Source organism: Phaseolus vulgaris, chromosome 1 (assembly GCF_000499845.2).
Source record: "Phaseolus vulgaris cultivar G19833 chromosome 1, P. vulgaris v2.0, whole genome shotgun sequence".
In the NCBI taxonomy this organism is placed as follows: Eukaryota; Viridiplantae; Streptophyta; class Magnoliopsida; order Fabales; family Fabaceae; genus Phaseolus; species Phaseolus vulgaris.
This window is the reverse complement of record NC_023759.2, coordinates 1,180,570-1,192,988: the sequence shown is the minus strand read 5'-3', so window position 1 is coordinate 1,192,988 and position 12,419 is coordinate 1,180,570. Positions and strand designations below refer to the sequence as shown.

Sequence of the window (12,419 nt, the reverse complement as noted above, 5' to 3'; positions counted from 1 at the left end):
TCTAAGACAAAACTAAATTCGGGATCCAAAATAACGTTCTAGATTATTTATTTTGTAATATGTATTGGTCGGATACCGGACGACCGAAGACATGAATTAATAATATAACTTAATAAATACGTGACAAGAAAGTAGTTACAACTAACGTTGAATGAGTCAAGGACACACTGCAAAAGACACCCCCGTGGTATCAGGAAGCCACTACACACGACCTAGTGACCACTGCGCACGTCTTAGTGAACCAATTACCTGGCCCACGCGGGAAAAGACCCAAGTCAACCTATAAATGAGACTTCTAAAGGGGGAAAATGTACATTTTTTTATATCCTAAGAGAACAGACTAATCACTAGCACTGACTTGAGCGTCGGAGTGCAATTGGCTAGTGAGGATCTTGCATTGCCACGATCCACATAATAAGAAGTAACCTTTTGAATTTTATCAGATGAGTTTCTTGCAAGGATAATATCGTCAACATATACAAGTAAAGTTATGAACGAGAAGACATTACCTTTGATGAAGAAGGAATGATCAACATTGGATTGAACAAATCAATTACTTTGTAATAGCAAACCATTATCTACTAGTTTGTTTCAAGCCAACCTTCCTTTCAGCCCTGACAGTGATGAATAAAAAATTTATTGCCAATCTTGTGGGACAAATCTGGGCCTCAAATCTTAGCAAAAACACAACAGACACAGTGATGAACGTCTGGTAAAAATTTTAGACCAAAATACCCAATGACTAAGCCGCAGTAAGTCCCAGACCTAGAGCCAACAAAACTGGTTTTCTGAAAACAAGACATCATGGCTTTTCTTCCCCGTATCTTCTCTTTGTGATTTGTTTATGGACGTGCCTCCTTACCTGGGTGCAAACAATGTACAAAAGTAATTGTGTGAATTTTTTCAGCGCAGTACGGACCCAGAATAAAATTGCAGAAAGTAGGGCGAAATTTCACAAGTTTTCGTAGAGGATAGCCTTGGTTTGCACAAAATTTCTAAAAAATTCTCCCGAAATAGCATTTTCCTGAAATTCTACGAAAGAATCTCCACTGAATTTGGGACAAAACGCGACAAATTTCAGGTCAAACGGATGAGTATTCACCCACGAAAAAAATCAAACAGTTTCGCACACAAACGAACCTTCCTTTCAGCCCTGGCAGTGATGAATAAAAAATTTATTGTCAATCTTGTGGGACGAATCTGGGGCTCAAATCTTAGCCAAAACACACCAGACACAGTGACGAATGTCCGGTAAAAATTTCAGACCAAAATACCAAAGGAGTAAGGCGTAGTAAGTCCCAGACCAAGAGCGAACAAAACTGGTTTTTCAAAAACAAGACGTCCTGGCTTTTCTTCCCCGTATCTTCTCTTTGTGATTTGTTTATGGGCGTGCCTCCTTACATGGGTGCAAACAACGTACGAAAGTACTTGTGTGAATTTTTTCAACGCAATACGGACCCAGAATAAAATTGCAGAAAGTAGGGCGAAATTTCACAAGTTTTCGTAGAGGATAGCCTTGGTTTGTAAAAAATTTCTGAAAAATTCTCCCGAAATATTTTTTTCGTGAAATTCCACACAAGAATCTCCACTGAATTTGGTACAAAACGCGACAAATTTCAGGTCAAACGGATGAGTATTCACCCACGAAAAAAATCAAAATGTTTCGCACACAAAAGAACACTCCTTTCAGCCCTGGCAGTGATGAATAAAAAATTTATTGCCAATCTTATGGGACGAATCTGGGGCTCAAATCTCAGTCAAAAACACAACAGACACAGTATCGAACGTCTGGTAAAAATTTCAGACCAAAATACCCAAGGAGTAAGGCGTAGTAAGTCCCAGACCGAGAGTGAACAAAACTGGTTTTCCGAAAACAAGACGTCCTGGCTTTTCTTCCCCATATCTTTTCTTCGTGATTTCTTTATGGACGTGCTTCCTTACCTGGGTGCAAACAACATACGAAAGTACTTCTGTGAATTTTTTCAGCGCAATACGAACCCAGAATAAAATTGCAGAAAGTAGGGCGAAATTTTACAAGTTTTCGTAGAGGATAGCCTTGGTTTGCACAAAATTTCTGAAAAATTCTCACGAAATAATTTTTTCTTGAAATTCCATGCATGAATCTCCACTGAATTTGGGACAAAACGCGACAAATTTCAGGTCAAACGGATGAGTATTCAACCATGAAAAAAATCAAACAGTTTCGCACACAAACGAACCTTCCTTTCAGACCTGGCAGTGAAGAATAAAAAATTTATTGCCAATCTTGTGGGACGAATCTGGGGCTCAAGTCTCAGCCAAAACACAACAGACACAGTGAAGAACGTCTGGTAAAAATTTAAGACCAAAATACCCAAGGAGTAAGGCGTAGTAAGTCCCAGACCGAGAGCGAACAAAACTGGTTTTCTAAAAACAAGACGTCATGGCTTTTCTTCCCCGTATCTTCTCTTTGTGATTTGTTTATGGACGTGCCTCCTTACCTGGGTGCAAACAACGTACGAAAGTATTTGTGTGAATTTTTTCACGGCAATACGGACCCAGAATAAAATTGCAGAAAGTAGGGCGAAATTTTACAAGTTTTCGTAGAGGATAGCCTTGGTTTGCACAAAATTTCTAAAAAATTCCCCCGAAATAGTTTTTTCTTGAAATTCCATGCATGAATCTCCACTGAATTTGGGACAAAACGCGACAAATTTCAGGTCAAACGGATGAGTATTCAACCACGAAAAAAATCAAACAGTTTCGCACACAAACGAACCTTCCTTTTAGCCCTGGCAGTGATGAATAAAAATTTTATTGCCAATCTTGTGGGACGAATCTGGGGCTCAAATCTCAGCCAAAACACAACAGACACAGTGACGAACGTCTGGTAAATATTTCAGACCAAAATACCCAAGGAGTAAGGCGTAGTAAGTCCCAGACCGAGAGCGAACAAAACTGGTTTTCCGAAAACAAGACGTCCTGGCTTTTCTTCTTCGTATCTACTTTTTGTGATTTGTTTACGGGCGTGCCTCCTTACCTGGGTGCAAACAATGTACGAAAGTACTTGTGTAAATTTTTTCAGCGCAAAATGGACCCAGAATAAAGTTGCAGAAAGTAGGGCGAAATTTCACAAGTTTTCGTAGCCTTGGTTTGCACAAAATTTCTGAAAAATTCTCCCGAAATAGTTTTTTCCTGAAATTCCACGCAAGAATCTCCACTGAATTTGGGACAAAACGCGACAAATTTCAGGTCAAACGGATGAGTATTCACCCACGATAAAAATCAAACTGTTTCGCACACAAACGAACCTTCCTTTCAGCCCTGGCAGTGATGAATAAAAAATTTATTCTCAATCTTGTGGGACGAATTTGGGCTCAAATCTCAGCCAAAACACAACAGACACAGTGAAGAACGTCTGGTAAAAATTTCAGGCCAAAATACCTAAGGAGTAAGGCGTAGTAAGTCCCAGACCGAGAGCGAACAAAACTGGTTTTCCAAAAACAAGACGTCCTGGCTTTTCTTCCCCGTATCTTCTCTTTGTGATTTTTTTATGGACTTGCCTCCTTACCTGGGTGCTAACAACGTACGAATGTACTTGTGTGAATTTTCTCAGCGCAATACGGACCCAAAATAAAGTTGCAGAAAGTAGGACGAAATTTTAAAAGTTTTCGTAGAGGATAGCCTTGGTTTGCACAAAATTTCTAAAAAATTCCCCCGAAATAGTTTTTTCCTGAAATTCCACGCAAGAATTTCCACTGAATTTGGGGCAAAACGCAACAAATTTCATGTCAAACGGATGAGTATTCAACTATGAAAAAAATCAAACAGTTTCGCACACAAACGAACCTTCCTTTCAGACCTGGCAGTGAAGAATAAAAAATTTATTGCCAATCTTGTGGGACGAATCTGGGGCTCAAGTCTCAGCCAAAACACAACAGACACAGTGAAGAACGTCTGGTAAAAATTTAAGACCAAAATACCCAAGGAGTAAGGTGTAGTAAGTCCCAGACCTAGAGCGAACAAAACTGGTTTTCCAAAAACAAGACGTCCTGGCTTTTCTTCCCCGTATCTTCTCTTTGTGATTTTTTTATGGACTTGCCTCCTTACCTGGGTGCTAACAACGTACGAATGTACTTCTGTGAATTTTTTCAGCGCAATACGAACCCAGAATAAAATTGCAGAAAGTAGGGCGAAATTTCACAAGTTTTCGTAGAGGATAGCCTTGGTTTGCACAAAATTTCTGAAAAATTCTCACGAAATAATTTTTTCTTGAAATTCCATGCATGAATCTCCACTGAATTTGGGACAAAACGCGACAAATTTCAGGTCAAACGGATGAGTATTCAACCATGAAAAAAATCAAACAGTTTCGCACACAAACGAACCTTCCTTTCAGACCTGGCAGTGAAGAATAAAAAATTTATTGCCAATCTTGTGGGACGAATCTGGGGCTCAAGTCTCAGCCAAAACACAACAGACACAGTGAAGAACGTCTGGTAAAAATTTAAGACCAAAATACCCAAGGAGTAAGGCGTAGTAAGTCCCAGACCGAGAGCGAACAAAACTGGTTTTCTAAAAACAAGACGTCATGGCTTTTCTTCCCCGTATCTTCTCTTTGTGATTTGTTTATGGACGTGTGATAGCTGTCGTTTTGCTGTCAAATTAATATGATTCTAGCGTAGACTTGTCTAACACTAGAGAGATGATAGTATAATTGTGGACAAATGTCCCCAAGTCGTCTCCCAACGAATCCAATAGTAAAATCAGTTGATCAGGGTTTAAAATCTATCTGCAGACAATACAAGTTAGCAATAACAATAAAGATAAAAAGGGGGGTTTGAGATAGTTGTGCAGAAAATATAAAAAAAATTAAAATAACAAATAAAAAGCGGTTGATCCCAAGTTCTTCCACCATTGAATTCTTCACAGGTTCTCTAAAGATTAATCTTTTCTCAATCCTCCAACAGAGCTAAACCAGATTGAACATGCACCGATCTGATTCAACTGAAACTCACCAGTAAAGCATGCGTCTACTGGTTTAATCAATACCCACTTTGTTCCATGCGTATACTCCATGGGAATGCTTACCTCCTCTCCCTTGAATCATGCGCCCAAGAAATTAATTAGAACAATGCGAACTAACTAAGAAACCAAAGTTTAAGATAAGGAAGACTCTCAATCATGCGTTCAAGTACAACCTCTCACAAAAACCAGTTTTCCAGGAGACTAGACAATAAAAACAACTGCTATAGAGAATTAAAAATCGAAACTTTTATTGGAACAAAACCTCAGAACTCAATGGGGAATTACAAAAGAATCAACCAAAAAGGTTTAGCCTTCCATGCGGAGGCAAAACAAAAGAATCACTAAGAAGAAAATAAACTAAGAAAACCCTATGAAGCTCTCTCTTTTCTCCTTGATGCTTGTGTCCTTTTATAGGCTTTTCCAAGGATCTTGAGAGAATATTGTAGTTTATATTTTGTTAACCGTTTCCAAGTTTCTATCTTTCTAGAATTCTTGTATTTTGCAGAAGATTTGCTTCCAATTCTGTTTCTGGAATCTTGTAGCTTTTATTTTCTCTTTCTTCTCCTCAGAATATTTTTTCTGTTTTGGTTCAAGAAGCAACTTGGACTTTTGCATATTTGGCCCATTCACAAAGGTAGATGCTTCCTCTGGATAATTTACTCTAAAAAGACAAAATTAACAATAATAATAGTTAAGGCCCAAATAAACCCAATTATAAAAATATTAATTAAAACAATGGATTTATTTATTATTATAGTCCAATAATCTATGAATAAGGCTAGTGAGTGTGAATAAATATATGCTCATCAACGTGCCTCCTTACCTGGGTGCAAACAACGTACGAAAGTATTTGTGTGAATTTTTTCAGCGCAATACGGACCCAGAATAAAATTGCAGAAAGTAGGGCGAAATTTTACAAGTTTTCGTAGAGGATAGCCTTGGTTTGCACAAAATTTCTAAAAAATTACCCCGAAATAGTTTTTTCTTGAAATTCCATGCATGAATCTCCACTGAATTTGGGACAAAACGCGACAAATTTCAGGTCAAACGGATGAGTATTCAACCATGAAAAAAATCAAACAGTTTCGCACACAAACGAACCTTCCTTTCAGACCTGGCAGTGAAGAATAAAAAATTTATTGCCAATCTTGTGGGACGAATCTGGGGCTCAAGTCTCAGCCAAAACACAACAGACACAGTGAAGAACGTCTGGTAAAAATTTAAGACCAAAATACCCAAGGAGTAAGGCGTAGTAAGTCCCAGACCGAGAGCGAACAAAACTGGTTTTCTAAAAACAAGACGTCATGGCTTTTCTTCCCCGTATCTTCTCTTTGTGATTTGTTTATGGACGTGCCTCCTTACCTGGGTGCAAACAACGTACGAAAGTATTTGTGTGAATTTTTTCACGGCAATACGGACCCAGAATAAAATTGCAGAAAGTAGGGCGAAATTTTACAAGTTTTCGTAGAGGATAGCCTTGGTTTGCACAAAATTTCTAAAAAATTCCCCCGAAATAGTTTTTTCTTGAAATTCCATGCATGAATCTCCACTGAATTTGGGACAAAACGCGACAAATTTCAGGTCAAACGGATGAGTATTCAACCACGAAAAAAATCAAACAGTTTCGCACACAAACGAACCTTCCTTTTAGCCCTGGCAGTGATGAATAAAAATTTTATTGCCAATCTTGTGGGACGAATCTGGGGCTCAAATCTCAGCCAAAACACAACAGACACAGTGACGAACGTCTGGTAAATATTCAGACCAAAATACCCAAGGAGTAAGGCGTAGTAAGTCCCAGACCGAGAGCGAACAAAACTGGTTTTCCAAAAACAAGACGTCCTGACTTTTCTTCCCCGTTTCTTCTTTTTGTGATTTTTTTATGGACGTGCCTCCTTACCTGGGTGCAAACAACGTACGAAAGTACTTGAGTGAAATTTTTCAGCGCAAAACGGACCCAGAATAAAATTGCAGAAAGTAGGGTGAAGTTTTAAAAGTTTTCATAGAGGATAACCTTGGTTTGCACAAAATTTCTGAAAAATTCTCCTGAAATAGTTTTTTCCTGAAATTCCACGTAAGAATCTCCACTGAATTTGGGACAAAACGCGACAAATTTCAGGTCAAACGGATGAGTATTCACCCACGAAAAAAATCAAACAGTTTCGCACATAAACGAACCTTCCTTTCAGCCCTGGCAGTGATGAATAAAAAATTTATTGCCAATCTTGTGGGACGAATCTGGTTCTCAAATCTCAGCCAAAACACAACAGACACAGTGACGAACGTCTCGTAAATATTTCAGACCAAAATACCCAAGGACTAAGGCGTAGTAAGTCCCAGACCGAGAGCGAACAAAACTGGTTTTCCGAAAACAAGACGTCCTGGCTTTTCTTCCTGGTATCTTCTCTTTGTGATTTGTTTATGGACGTGTCTCCTTACCTGGGTGCAAACAACGTACGAAAGTACTTGTGTGAATTTTTTCAGCGAAATACGGACCCTAAATAGAATTGTCAAAAGTAGGGCGAAATTTGACAAGTTTTCGTAGAGGATAGCCTTGGTTTGCACAAAATTTCTGAAAACACGTAGAGGATAGCCAATTTCTGATATCCAATGTTTATGCAACTTATCTTAAAGTAGTATTTTCTTGTGCATTTAGTCTATGAGGTTCGGATACGTATCTTAAATGATATATTTGTGTTGGACACACGTATCAAACATCTACACTCGTAAAACACGTATCAGTGAAGTGTCCAATTAAAAAAAATATTTATTGAATTTCTGACAATTCTAAGACAGTTCTAACACAATTTTAAAAATAAGAATTATATTAATTTTCTAAAAACTCAAACTAATTGTATAATTTTTTATTATGATTATAAAAATAAGACACCAATCATTTTGAACCCGCTATGAGAAACATCTTTCTACTTAAAAAAAACAAAAACATATTTATGCACATAAATCTTGATTTTTAATTTATATAATATATAAGTTTGTGTCCCCGTGTCTTATATTTTAAAAATTATACATATCTCCGTATCCGTGTCGTATCAGTGTCCTTATGTATGTGCTACCTAGCATAGCATGTAGTTTTCAAGAAAAGCATAACTCAGAATATGTGGGAGTAAAAAAGACTTGCAAGTTTCTCAATATATAATTTATTTCCCTCTTTTGTGCAACAACTTGAAAGCTAAAAAGGCAGCAAACCAAATAGCAAAGTGATGCTGAAGGATCTGATAAGATTTAAAGCTAAGGAAAGGAAAGTGGAAACTGGTTAGAAAAAAGCTCATGCAATTAACTATGCCACTCAACTGCGATCATTTACAACTTGATTTGCTACAAACATGCCATCTCTTCTCTTGGGAAAACCCGGAGGATCCATGGTGGTGGCCCTATATTTCAGCTCAGAGGCTCCACGAAAATCTGGATCAACTGATGCAGGCCTTGCATTGTGATCTGTGGAAGCACCAAGTCTATAGGAACTTGCAGCAGCTGCACCAGGATACCTTGAAGGAGAGCCATACCGTCTAGGAGGAGCTCTGAGAGCTCCACTTCTAAGATCCATGACTTCAGTGCTTCTTGAACTGGAGTCTCCAAAAGATCTTTCTGCAGAGGCTGATGCCAAAGGGGCATTGGTGGTAGCTGAAGTGGAAGTGAAAGGATCGTCTGGTCCCCATGATGTAAGTGCTTCCTTCTTCTTGGCAAAAAAGTGCCAAGCCCCAAACAAGAAAAGCACAAAGAACACCACAGGACTAGTCCATAGCATGGTGTTGAATTCCCCTTTGAAGATAGGTAGATTGGAATGGTACATTCCAACATACCCTCCTCCAAGCCCAACAACAACAAGCTTTTCACGGTCAGTGCCTATCAAAGGTATCACTCTTGTTTCGGCATCCAAACCCGGAATTGGATTGTTCAAGAATGATGATCTGAGCTCATCAAGACTTGGGGAGAAAACAAGCCTAGGCACACCCACTCTCACATAATGTGGAGATGAAACATTGTACACAAAAACCTTCTCCGGGTTAACAATCAGCAAATACCCTTTGATTGCCTGCAGAGCAAGAGGTTCATCCATGTCAAACCTTTTCTTGTATCTGACCCTGCATTTGAAGTTCATCACATCTCCAAGCAACAAGACATAGATCATTTCCCCATCTGAGGTAAAGCCATAAGCTTTGGAACGCTCCATGGCATCAAAAACATATGTTCTAGCAACAGAATGGTTCAACCCTTCACACTCAGATTCCCTGATTTTCATACCCCTTAGATCCAATGAACCGGCTCCAGTTTCTGTCAAGAACATAAGCCTTTGCTTTAAGAAAGCCAGTGGCCTGCTAGAAGCCATGACAGAACCATACAAGGAACCGTTTTCCTTGAAAACCTTGATCTTCCCACTTGCATCAGCTGAGATAATGTACTTCATCCTCCCTACATAATGAACTTCCAAAAGGGTGACAGGCCTTCCATTTTCAGGGGTCTCAGGTGACACAAACTTGCCAACATTCTCCATGAAAAGAGAACTATAATCCTCTCCACTAGACCCTCCCTCCCAAACTCTGTGCAGCAAAATTTCCCCATTTTGATGACCAGTAACTACAAAACTCTCATTCTTATAAACCGAAGTATACGAAACCATTGCAGTAATAGAGGACTCAACCAAGGTGTCAAACTCAACCAACACATCTCCATTCCTCATGAACACATACACTCTCCCTTTCTCATCACTAACTGCTACATACTTACTCAGCCCCTCGTGATCCCTAGAAGGCAAAACAATTATACAAGTGACCTCAGAATCCAACTTCACAGCAGATGCAAATTGGAACCTCTCAGACCAAAAAGGTGTGTACTTTGTCACAGACATTCCCTTAGCTCTCTCCCCATCTCGGAATTTTCCCTCAAATTCCTCATCTTCAACTCGTTTACTACTTGATATTGTGCCACCATCACCATCATCACCACCCTTTCTTTGAGTAAACCTGCCCTTTTCTTTAGGAGGGTCGGGTAGCTTTGATTCTAATCTTGCAACCAAATCACTGAGATTTCTCACTAATTCCTCAAGTTTATCCAACAAAACTTGCTGATTCAAATGATTAGCTGTTTGGGGCGGTTCAGGAACAGGTTCCTGACATGAATCGGGGTCCAGCTTCGATTCCACTGAACATGATTTGTGGTCTAAAGGGGTGCTAGAAACATGAAGAGAAGAGAAAAAGCAGAGCAAAAGGAAGATAAAAAACTTGCCTTTTTCCAACGACGCCATTGAATTTGAAGTAGAAAATTGGAGGGTGTGTCGGAAGTTGATGGATCTGGGATTAGGAAATTTAGCAGATATCCATGTAAGATATAGGACACTAAATTGACTCGTGTTGAATTAGGGCTACCATGTGAATTAAGTAACAGAAAAAAAAAAGACACAAAACCAAATTCAGATCAGTTCAACTGTTCTGTAACTGAGGTTACCTTTCTTTGGACTATATCTACATCAGATAATCCTTAGATTTTGACTAATTCAGGTCTTACATTCATGTTCCAACAAAAATTTATAATACCACATTTTTCTTAAGATGAAAAAAAACACAATATTTTAAATTATATAAATATCTTCATGATTTGTACATTTTAAAATAAATATTATAGATATGCCCTATTCCCTCCTACATGATGATCTTACTTTTTAAATTTTTTTAAATCAGATTAATAGATGAATATTTGTTTCGGTATAATAATATAGTCATTTAAAAGTCAAGTAATAACAGTTTAAATATATTTTTCAATCAGTCTAAAAGACTTAAGGATAAAATCGTAACGAAACTATAATTTTTTAAAGTGGACAATATATTAAATGCCTTGATACTAACAAATTATCTCAACGATAATTTTTTATATTGAGAAGTTACGTATAGTAAACTTAATAATTTTTATTAAACTAATTAATAATTATATTTATTATAATATCTTATTGATGGTCGGATTAAAAAATAATTATCTAATAAATAATCATGTTAAGGTCACTTAATTAAAATACTACACTGCACAAAATTATCAAATAAATACTATAGAAATAAATTGTACTTTCTGTGACTTTTTTGTTGGTTTATTTTAGGTGATAGAAGTATTGGTGGATCATTTTATATTGTTACTAGATCTCTAATGACTTATTTTTCAATTATCGATCATGAAGGTAAAAATAAAGCAACAGTTAGAATTTCCAAAAAAAAAGTTCATAAAAATAAAAAGCCATTACAGAAGTGTTATTGTAAAAAGTCATTTTATATGATTTAGGTTCACTTTATCACGTCGTTCAAATATTCATTAAGCTAAATTTCATCCAATTTAGCCAATTAACTTTTAGACATTTATATAATAAAAATATTTAAAATAATAATAACAATAATAATGATAATAAACAATTTTTAATGATATGAGATACAAAACTTATGTTATTGTTTTCATATAAGCATTAATTAAAAGATAAAACCTTACTCGGTCCATAATTTAAAGGAGAAGAAAACAATATCTTGATTGGATTTCTAATAACACAAAAAGTAAAAAAGATGAAAAATATTATTATATTAAAATAGAAAAAAAAAAGTTTATAAACGTATTATTAAAATATATTTCACATGATTTTATATATAAATCTCCCTAGTGTAGTAAAATAATAATAAAATACTACATGCTGTTTATGGATTACATTACTATACATAATTTCTTCAATAAATCAAACAATAGAGGATCATGTAATCTACTCTATAAATGGTAAGATTTGAAGTTATCTTTATAATTCTTCATTTTGATCCAAAATCTAAAAAAGAATATTCACCATCACTATTATTCTTCCTTATCAAATGAAAAAAAAAAATCAAATCTAAATAATGTTTAAACTTAAATATTGATAAAATATAAAAATTTAGTAAACATCTTTAGGATGGAATATCTTCATAATCTTCACCTTTTCATACTGAAGTGCATCTATAGTGACAATGACATTCCAAATTTCTTTTTCAGAAGATAAGTGACTTTGTCTATGGAATTGATTACATAGAAATGAATGATTACAAAAACATATAAGTAGTGAAACATTAAATAATTTTAAAAAATTACATGAATATAAAAATAAATAAAAAATTTGAATCAAACCCTAAACTTCAACTATAAAATATATTATTAGATCCTTCAAAATACAAATTGTCCTTTGTTTTTAGACATTACAACGAAAGTTCACCTGAGACTAGTTCTGTATCAGTGAGTGAAACAAACCCCTCAGCAGTTTGCTGTACACAAACTATAATTCAAATAGCTATTAAATTTATTTATATTGTCCCAAGAAAAGTGTTTTTCAAATGCCGAGATAGTTTAGATGTTTGGATATGCAAAATAAAGTGATCCAAATATGTTGCAAACTTCAA

General features: G+C 36.4%; 1 protein-coding gene across 1 annotated transcript; it reads right to left on the bottom strand.

Moving 5' to 3' along the window:
* Positions 1–8,149: 8,149 nt before the first annotated feature.
* Positions 8,150–10,538, bottom strand: LOC137816427 (uncharacterized membrane protein At1g75140-like). Its single transcript, XM_068619560.1, has one exon. The coding sequence runs from the start codon at positions 10,268–10,270 to the stop codon at positions 8,315–8,317; it is 1,956 nt and encodes a 651-aa protein (XP_068475661.1). The 5' UTR covers positions 10,271–10,538; the 3' UTR covers positions 8,150–8,314.
* Positions 10,539–12,419: the final 1,881 nt, after the last annotated feature.

Bases quoted from the DNA above. Each gene is read 5' to 3' on its own strand.
- LOC137816427 (XM_068619560.1), bottom strand. From the start codon at position 10,270: ATGGCGTCGTTGGAAAAAGGCAAGTTTTTTATCTTCCTTTTGCTCTGC.